The sequence below is a fragment of the Nyctereutes procyonoides genome, unplaced genomic scaffold (genome assembly GCF_905146905.1).
Source record: "Nyctereutes procyonoides isolate TBG_1078 unplaced genomic scaffold, NYPRO_anot_genome, whole genome shotgun sequence".
Taxonomy (NCBI): domain Eukaryota; kingdom Metazoa; phylum Chordata; class Mammalia; order Carnivora; family Canidae; genus Nyctereutes; species Nyctereutes procyonoides.
The window spans coordinates 183,656-194,224 of record NW_026575004.1 but is presented as its reverse complement, the minus strand read 5'-3'; the positions used below and the strand labels follow the sequence as shown (position 1 = coordinate 194,224).

The following is a 10,569-nucleotide window of genomic DNA, read 5'->3' as shown; positions in this document are numbered from 1 at the left end:
AAATGTTGGAGAGGATGCGGAGAAAAGGGAACCCTCTTACACTGTTGGTGGGAATGTGAACTGGTGCAGCCACTCTGGAAAACTGTGTGGAGGTTCCTCAAAGAGTTAAAAATAGACCTGCCCTACGACCCAGCAATTGCACTGTTAGGGATTTACCCCAAAGATTCAGATGCAATGAAACGCCGGGACACCTGCACCCCGATGTTTCTAGCAGCCATGTCCACAATAGCCAAACTGTGGAAGGAGCCTCGGTGCCCATCGAAAGATGAATGGATAAAGAAGATGTGGTTTATGTATACAATGGAATATTACTCAGCCATTAGAAACAACAAATACCCACCATTTGCTTCAACGTGGATGGAACTGGAGGGTATTATGCTGAGTGAAGTAAGTCAATCGGAGAAGGACAAACAGTGTATGTTCTCATTCATTTGGGGAATATGAATAATAGTGAAAGGGAATATAAGGGAAGGGAGAAGAAATGTGTGGGAAATATCAGAAAGGAAGACAGAACATAAAGACTCCTAACTCTGGGAAACGAACTAGGGGTGGTAGAAGGGGAGGAGGGCAGGGGGTGGGAGTGAATGTGTGACGGGCACTGGGGGTTATTCTGTATGTTGGTAAATTGAACACCAATAAAAAATAAATTTATTTTTAAAAAAATAAAACCACAACATATAAACAAAACTTGCCTTTATTTCATGCATATTTGAAACTGTGAGAACTGGCAAATATTTATAGCTTTTACATAGGACATGCACAATTTTATTGGTGTTTTACACTCACATGATAGAATTTGGGCATGGTTATATATTATGGTATAGTCAGGGAGGGTAATAATTACTAATATTATACTTGGCATATATATCGGAACTTTTATCAGTCAAAGCAAAAAACGCTTCAGCTGTCACTGTTGGTGAGCAAAGAGTGAGAAGACAAAATAGTATAAAGTATTAGCAGTGTTATTGAACCAAAAATTCTTATGGGAAGGAAGATTAAATATATGGAGTAAGGAATGGACTTAGCACTATATAGAGAATTTTCAAGTTTTTAAAAATGGCATAGATTAAATATGCTCTCAGTAGCAATGTGCATTAGGAACTAGATGTTCATTTTTTAATCTCTCAAAAATAATGTCAAGGGAAACAAACTTTACCTAGTGTGGTTATTTGCTAGCTTTTTTTTTTCCCTGTCTCTTTGGACACTGTCCCCTAAGCTTCCTTTTCAAATTCATTACTAATATGTATGATGTTTTATATTCCTTGGTGTTTTGTGTGTAGTCCTGTTCTGGCAATTTTGATTCACTGAATTATTCCCTGCGAGCCAGCAGCAAAGAGAATAGATAAAACATGTGGCTGATGCTACATTTTATTTGTGCAGAAACCATACCACATTGTTTAAAACACCTTCTGATATTTTTTCTTCATATAATTGCTCCTTTCTCATGCTCTGTACACAAAGAAATATATTCCCTCTAGATAAAATGGAAATTTTAAGGAAAAAAACCTAACATAGAAAGAAAAGGGGTTCACCGAGAGGAATTATGTCCAGAATGCTGGTTTCCCTGCATTACAACAGTAGCAACTGCTCTTATGTTTTCTATTCCAGCCATTCTATTTGTTAGGATCCTGTATGAAAATTAGAGGTAAGTCAGAAATATAGGAGGCAATGGAGTCTCCCAAAACTTATCATTGTTTCATTGCTTATCAGCTCAATTTTTAATTAGATTAAATAGGGTATATTGAAGTTCTAGTTTGCCACTGAATATAGATATATTTTATCTATTTTGTTTTTGTATATTTTGTTTTATTACATCATTTTTTTCATTCTCTGTTAAGTGAAAAGCAGGAAATTTCCATTTCTGTGCCTGTGTTTCTAACTGAATATAGGCTAGGTAGTACTTTCTTTTAGAGAATAGACTAACTGTAGGTAATTCCTGGCTACATTGAACACTTATTACTTATATGAATATATCTAAGGTACAAAACCAAACTGACTCCAGTGCTTCATTTGGGAATAAAGATAAAGTTCCATAGTTGTGTCATAAAGACTGAATGAGATAGAATATACAAATCTTTAGTATGTCATTGGGAAAAATAATGCCTTTGCTTAATCACAGTAACCATGAATATTCTGCCCCAAATTGGAAATCAGTTCACACTAAAGGAAAATAGTAAGTGCTCTTCGGAAAGCATAGTAAGTGCCACATGGTTTATATAGCACTTTCATTTATACTATTTCAATTAATTCCCAAAATGCCCTTGAATTTCACATCCATGGTAAACAGAGAAGACTGATACTTAAGAAAATTAAGGACCATTCAAAGTCACAAATCTACTAAGTGGTCCATTTGTATTTTTAACCCATATTTCTCTAACCACAGAGCCTATATACTTTCTGTGATAATAATCTACCTTAGATTGTCATAAATAAGAAACTGATACTGTTTTGATAGCATCATCTTATATTCAGGTTATGTGCTTTACTTTTTTCCTTGATTACAGATGACTAAATAAAGAACTGAAACTTGGAGGGTAGGAATTGATAATTGCCATAAACTGCTAGAGATACAATCCTTCCAGCCACTCGGTGGGTTCTCTAGAGGAGTCTTTGCTTCACTCAGGAAAAGAGAAGCTGCTAAAGAAAACCTGTGTCATGGCCCAAAGTTCAGAAAGATTGAGCAGTTCCAAGTAAATTTAGAGTAATTATGAAGCCAAACTAGATTTTACCCACAATACTGAATTAAAAAAACTTTCCTTCCCTCTAATGTATTACCCTAAACCCTGAACAACTATTTAAAGTAAAAATGAGTGGGAAATATCAGAAAGGAAGACAGAACATGAGAGACCCCCAACTCTGGGAAACGAACTAGGGGTTGTGGAAGGGGAGGTGGGCGGGGAATGGAGGTGACTGGGTGACGGGCACTGAGGGGGGCACTTGATGGGATGAGCACTGGGTGTTATTCTATTTATTGGCAAATTGAACACCAATAAAAATATAAATTTAAAAAATAATAAAATAAAGTAGAAACAGTGAGGTGATCAATAAAGGACATGGCTTGGAAGATATGATGTGTAAAGTCCCCCTAATGATCTTTAATGAGGTTTAACTGAAGAAGAATGAAATTAGTAAACATAGAGTTGAAACGATTAGACTCTACTAAGAGGTCCATCCAGGGCATCCAAGACATTAACAACAACAGCAAAATGCTCCAGAAATAAATGCAGTCAGTCTAAGGCTCTCATCTCAGTGTCTTAAAAGAACATCCTTTGGTGCTTCAAACTTAATGTATCCTTTTATACAGAGTCCCTTTCTCATCTTGGGCATCCAGAAGTCATCAGTATCTAGTTTATCTGAACCGTCGTTGTTAATACTAACCTGATGGTAACAATTTTAAAGGGGCATGACATGGGATAATTTCAGAAGGAAACCTTGAAGGTACTTTGTGGCCATCTTATTTGACAAATATGAACTATTATTGCTAGTTGTCATTTTGAATAGTTCAAAGGGTCTGTCTCAGGAGTTCTTAGAAGGAGTTCTTGATTTTGATGAAATGATTGGAAGATAATTTAAGTTTAACCTAAACCATGTTCTTCCAGGGGAAAATATGGATCTACATTCATAAATAAAAAGATGAGCTAAATGTTAGAGATACCTTTCATACTCTGCATGAATACTTCCTTGGATGGCTTCAGGCTTGAGGAATCGTATGCACCTAATTAAACATTGAGTTTTTTTTCTCCTCAGAGACTGCTGAAATGAATGAATGAATGAATGAATAACACACACCAGGTTTAGTTGTTGTTGGTAAATGAATACAGTCCATTGATTGTCAGTACATCCATTGATTGTCTTTACATAAATAGGATAGTATACTTCTTCTGAGTCAGTGATATTGCATCATCTCTTGGTAGACTCTTTAATCCAATTTTTGCTGACCCCTGAAAATTAGACTTTAATTCCCCCTTTTCAGTGATGCTCACATGAACTTTCTATATATATTAATACCTTTCTTCACAGCTTTTCATTCATTCCCTCAAAGGTTTAAAGAGTGTCAGTCAAGTTATTATTTTTCAGAAGCTATTAAAATTGATTGGAAAGTTAAGAGAAATAAAGAATATGCAAAAAAGTTGAAATAAGGTTAAAAATGCAGTGCATTGACACATTATTACCTATGGAAGAGTAATAATATACCTTTGTTTTAAAAATAAGTTTTATTTAAATTCCTGCTTGTTAACACAGTATTAGTTTCAGTTGTACAACATAGTGGCTCAACACTTGGATACAATGCCTGATACTCATCACAGATGCCCTCCTTCATCCCATCTCCTGTTTTCCCCATCCCCCCTCACCTTCCTCAGGTTTTTATTAGTTTATTCTCTATAGTATGTTTCTTGGTTTGCTTCTCTCATTCCCCCTACCCTTTGCCAGTTTGTTTGGTTTCTTAAAATCCACATGGATGCAATTGTATGCTATTTGTCTTTCTCTGACTGACTTATTTCAGTTAGCATAATTATTTTTAGGTTGTAAATGGCATCGTTTCATCCTTTCTGATAATGGAGTGATAATATACCTTTTTAAACCAGGTTCTCCAAAGCCAGTAGAAGCCAGGAAATTTAATGCAGAAATTTCAATTTTGGGATTGAAATCAAATATTGTTTATTTGATAAGAATGCATTTTGAAGCTCCTAGATGTTATGAAGAACCAGTACTTCCTAGGAAAAGCGAAACCCTGATAAAGGAAGAGTATTGTTTTGAGCAGAAGTAAAGTTAATTAAAAGAATGAAATATAAGGAATTTAATGAAACTTAAATTTAATGAAATTTAATAGACACAACCTAGGAGCTGTGCAGCTAGGAATTCAGCATTCCATAGAGAATTTTGCCTGATTGGCATTTGTGATGCAACTACAAACTCAACATCACTTCAATAAATAAAGAAAAGTGTTTCTTTTAAGCCTCCTATGACTTCCAGGCACAGGACTGCGTTGCAATGCCTTTAAAGATCACAATCTGCTGTCACTTGCACACATACACAATGTAGTAGAGTAGTTCCCAGGGGATTTCAGCACAGATGTATGATGGGCTGGGAAAAATCCATCGAAGATTCATAAAATTTTCCCTCTACATAAAATGACACACCAATTCAGCCAGATTCTGGCTCTACACTTAGACCTTTGTTAATTAACTCTTTGAGTTTATTCCTTGTGTTTTCTTCTAGAAGTCTGGCAGGAGAACCACAAATAAGCAACTGAAAAATGAGAAACCACACAGAACTAACAGACTTTATCCTCCTGGGATTGTCAGATGACCCACAGCTTCAGGAGGTGATCTTTGTCTTTCTGCTCATCACCTACATTCTCAGCATCACTGGGAACCTGACCATTATCACCCTCACCCTGCTGGATTCCCACCTCCAGACCCCCATGTATTTCTTCCTCAGAAACTTCTCCTTACTCGAGATTTCATTCACAACTGTGAGCATACCCAAGTTCCTGGGCACCCTGATTACAGGAGATAAAACTGTTTCCTTTAATGATTGTATGACTCAGTTATTTTTTTTCATTCTGTTGGGAGTCACTGAATTTTATCTGCTGGCTGCCATGTCCTATGACCGATACATTGCCATCTGCAAACCTCTGCATTACATGACCATCATGAATCCCAGAGTATGCATACTCCTTGTCTTTGCTTCTTGGTCAGCTTCATTCTTAATCATATTCCCAGCACTCATGCTGTTAATACAGCTTGATTATTGTAAGTCCAATGTTATAGACCATTTTACCTGTGACTATTTCCCCTTACTACATCTTTCTTGTTCAGACACTAGATTCTTAGAGATAGTGGGTTTTTCCTGTGCTGTTTTTACATTAATGTTCACATTGGTGATAATAATTCTGTCCTACATATATATCCTCAGAACAATTTTGAGGATTCGTTCTACTAGTCAGAGGACAAAGGCCTTTTCCACCTGTTCTTCCCACATGATTGTCATCTCCATCTCCTATGGCAGCTGCATTTTCATGTATATTAACCCAGCAGCAAAAGACAGAGTGTCTCTGAGCAAGGGAGTTGCTGTGCTAAACACCTCGGTAGCCCCCATGCTGAACCCTTTTATTTACAGCCTAAGGAACCAGCAAGTCAAGCGAGCCTTACTGGACAGGGCAAGGAAGATTGTATTTTTCTCAAGCAAATGAAAAAATAAAAGTGCTGTCATAAATTAGAGGCATAATGAAGAACAAGTAAACAAAAAACAGAGTTCTCAAAGTCTAACAATGTCCATGTAGCCTCACTAGAGTTCTATTTCATTGTTTATATTTCTATTGCTAGCAGTTTGCTGAGGACATTTGAATTCATAGATATTTTTTTCCATTTAAATTTCAATCCCTTTTCATTGCACTTCCCTTCCTTTAAACTAGTCTTTCCACTCTATAACTATGAGGTTGGCCTCATTTCCCTCTTCTAAATATCTTGAAATTCCACTTTTTTCACAGTAATGCTTAGAAAATCAAAGAAAGACAAAAACACCACAAGATCAATGGGTTAAAACTGTTTTATAATTTCACCAGGAAACACTCTTTCATGGAATTCAGAAAATATTGTCATGTTTAACATTATTATTTATTTACCATACAAAGACTATAAATATAACTTAGTCTTACTGGAGTATTACAGACACTATCTTCTCCATATAAGAGCACACTTAGTAACCGTGTAAAAAATGTGTAACTAAAAAAAATTATGTAATTACTTTTTTTGAGAAATCTCAAAATATTTCTTAGGTACCAAATTTAAAATTTGACTGTGCCATATAATTTCTCAGCTTAAACTTGAAGTAGTCCCTACTTCTTGAAACCCCATAATTACCACATACTCCATACCAGTTCTTTAAAAAAGCCTGAAGAAATATATATTCCTAGGTACTAGATATGACCACAAATTTACTGTGGCATATTTAAATAAATGCTTGATGTTAAACTGATCTTTTGGATAATAATGGCTAAGAGTTATAACATTCTCTTACTTTTTCTGGCCATTTTCATCTAACAGCTTACATGTACAGCTCATTTATGTGAAAATGACACAAAACCTTCTTTGTTTCATACTATGCTTTGTTCGTAGAAAAATCATTGCAACAAAAATCAGTACAAGCCCACTATCACTGCATTTCTTCAGTCCTTTACTTTGTCCTTTGTTCCAGAGGACAAAAACGAATACATTTAATAGTATTAGAAAGGAAGATACCAATAAATCTTTCTTTCAAATAACATGATTTTCCTCCTAAGACCTTAGTGTATTTACACTAAATGGTTCTTAAGTCCAACACACTCCTCTCCCAGATATCCACACATCACCTCAATAAGGCCTCCCTCAATGACACTACTTAAAATTACAGAAGCTCCCCTCTTCCAAGGTTATTCAATTTTCTCCCCTTTACAACATAGTTATTAATTTATAAAAGACCCATAATTTGCTAATCAATCATGTTCATTGCTTATTGTCTATATCCTCTCATATCTCTCACCCCATGAGAGCAGGGACCTCCGGCCTCCTTTACAGATAAAATGATATGCTCCCAGCAGTAGTGTGCAGGGGCCTGCCTCTATACTTCCCAAGAGCCAGTTGTGCTGTGTCTTCTCCATTCTGTATTCAGAAAGTTCCCGTCAGTAGCTTGAAACTTGCCGTGTGAGAGAAGTGACATCTTAGAAACAGATAAGGTCTATAGATCAGTCCCTCACCTCCACCCCCCTGAGAGGCAGTTGTTGAACATTTAGCAGAAGTCACTAATCCTCCTCATTTAGAACATGTGTCTGCCTTGTAGTGGGTATTAGACAAATATTTTTGAATAAATAAATACGTTTGCATAATTTAGAATGATCTGGTGCCCTAGCAATCAGAGCACTGACTAAATATTTTACAACATAAACACATAAAATAATGTACATAACACTGAGCTAGCTTTTAAAACTCTTCAACTGTATGTTGGTAAATTGAACACCAATAAAAATTAATTTATAAAAAAAAAATAAAACTCTTCAAATAAAATGAGCATTTTATCACAACTAGACATTTTGTATGATAAATAATTGAATGTTTTCTAAAGCATTTGGTGTTCATTTTCTTTTATTTTACATTAGGTCTTTTGACAACTATGTAAAAATCAATTTACTTGATGTGTACTGACTTTTCATGAAGTTAATGCTTTTTTTGATAGGCATTAATTAGATTTATTGTAGTGACCATTTTGCAGTATATACAAATATCAAATCATTATGTTGTACACCTGAAACTAATAGTGTTATATGTCAGTTACACAGCAATTTAAATTTTGTTTAAAATCTAGCATGTAAAAAAAATGACAACACTTTTTGTTAAGGTTTGCATATTGAACTTTCTAATGATAGGAATTCTTATGATGCAAAACCTTATTTTTTTCCACCCAAAAAGATTCCTATAATTATTTGGGTTACACCTAGTAATATTTGAGGTGCCAACCTCATCTGTCAACTGATACACTTCTGATATTATAAATTCAAATAGAATAATAGCTCAGTTAGATGATGGTAGTCAGTAAATGGGAGGCCAGCCAGACATCTTGGGGGGTGGGGCTTACCTATAGAGGATAATATACCATTGAAAATAATTAGCAATACATACTGGAATTATTCAAAAATATGATGTGAGTTCAGGACTTAGAGAAAATATTTTATGTTATTTTATTTATTTTTGTAAAATTTTTATTGGAGTTTTATTTGCCAACATATAGTATAACACCCAGTGCTCATCCTGTCAAGTGCTCCCCCCAGTGCCCGTCACCCAGCCACCCCATGCCCCTCCCACCTCCCCTTCTACAACCCTTTGTTCATTTCCCAGAGCTAGGAGCCGATTTAGAGAAAATCTTAATATATTTGGATCCCCTAACAATTTGACTTAATAAACTTTTTTTATTATGAATATGTTACAGCAAAACTTTATTTGTAACTGAAACCTGTCCTCCACTGTCTGAGGAGAGTGAAACCTGGTAGCCTGAACAATAGTTCATAGACCTAAAACATAGGCACTCATCAACCTCAGAATACATGGAGATAATTGGCACATTATTAAAAAGCAGATGTCCTACTAGCTTGTGGATAAGAGGCTAACAGTTGTAATTAGTCTTCCTCAAAAGTATATTATTAGGAGGCCTAGAGAAAAGCTAGCGAACTATTAGGAACTAGGAATAAAACAGTAAAGGTAGAAAGTGAGTGAGAGAGTGATCAAGGAGGAAAGAGAGAGAGAATTCAGCATCTAGAAGTTTGAGGAAAGATATGGAGAGGAAACATATCTAATAAGATATTTCACAGGCAGTCCAGGTGGCTCAGCAGTTTAGTGCCACCTTCAGCGTGATCCTGGAGACCCAGCATCGAGTCCCGCGTGGGGCTCACTACATGGAGCCTGCTTCTCCCTCTGCCTGTCGTCTCTCTCTCTCTCTCTCTCTCATGAATAAATAAATAAAATCTTTAAAAAAAGATATTTCAAATGAAGTGCAGTGCTTTGTGAGATAGAAACTCATCTGCTTTTCCTGTAAGTAACTCCATAAAGATTGCATTGCCCACAATGCTATAATTTACAGTCATATAGGATCACATGAGCCTCATAGTACAGTATGCTTATCAATATAATTAGAAGTTTTTGCAATATGCTGGAATTTCATCTTTCTTGACCATATTAATGGACTATGAGTATTTTTCTAGTGAAAGGAATACCTTGTTCATTATTGCATATGAAAGGCTTATTGTAGTGTAGCCATTAACTAAAATATTTGTTAAATTAGTCAACAAAGGATGGAGGTCTCAAAATGCTTATTCCTATCTAAACTATTTTTATCTCTTGCCTTGAATAATTATAATTATTCTGTCCTGATGTTTTGTTTAAGTAAGTTTCTATGCCTGGGTTTTCTAAACTTTTTTTATTTTTATTTATTTATGATAGTCACACAGGGAGAGAGAGAGAGAGGCAGAGACACAGGCAGAGGGAGAAGCAGGCTCCATGCACCGGGAGCCCGACGTGGGACTCGATCCCCGGTCTCCAGGATCGCGCCCTGGGCCACAGGCAGGCGCCAAACCGCTGCGCCACCCGCCTGGGTTTTCTAGAACCCCTTCTTTTTCAGAATCATAGACAAAAATCTCTATAACCCTTATAACAATAGCAGCACCTTTAAACTCCTTACTCAACAGAAGGAACCTCTCTTTTCTATTTAGATCTACCTCCCAGCATCTCCGCTGCGGACATATATGGGGAAAAATCCTATATTTTAATCATTAAGGTACCAGATAGAACCCTATGATTAGAGTCCCATAGATATCACATTTTCAATGTTTTCTTAATTTGAGATGTTTTCATATAGACAATAGTGAAATATCACAATGGTACTCAACAATGCCATTTACTTGGCACATATCAATGGCTTCCTTGAGACAGATCCTTTCAAGTCTCAATAACAACTCATGTACTCCATCTTTCACTTTATATAATCCCCAGAAACACAGTTCCATTTGTGTGACCTTGGAAAAATTAGCTAAACTCTCCA

At 35.9% G+C, this 10,569-nt stretch overlaps 1 protein-coding gene across 1 annotated transcript; it reads left to right on the top strand.

Moving 5' to 3' along the window:
• The first annotated feature begins 5,257 nt into the window (after positions 1-5,257).
• Positions 5,258-6,196, top strand: LOC129515258 (olfactory receptor 6C1-like). The gene has a single exon (XM_055334095.1). It carries the CDS (start codon positions 5,258-5,260, stop codon positions 6,194-6,196), a length of 939 nt encoding a protein of 312 aa, XP_055190070.1.
• The last annotated feature ends 4,373 nt before the right edge of the window (positions 6,197-10,569 follow it).

Bases quoted from the DNA above. Each gene is read 5' to 3' on its own strand.
- LOC129515258 (XM_055334095.1), top strand. From the start codon at position 5,258: ATGAGAAACCACACAGAACTAACAGACTTTATCCTCCTGGGATTGTCA.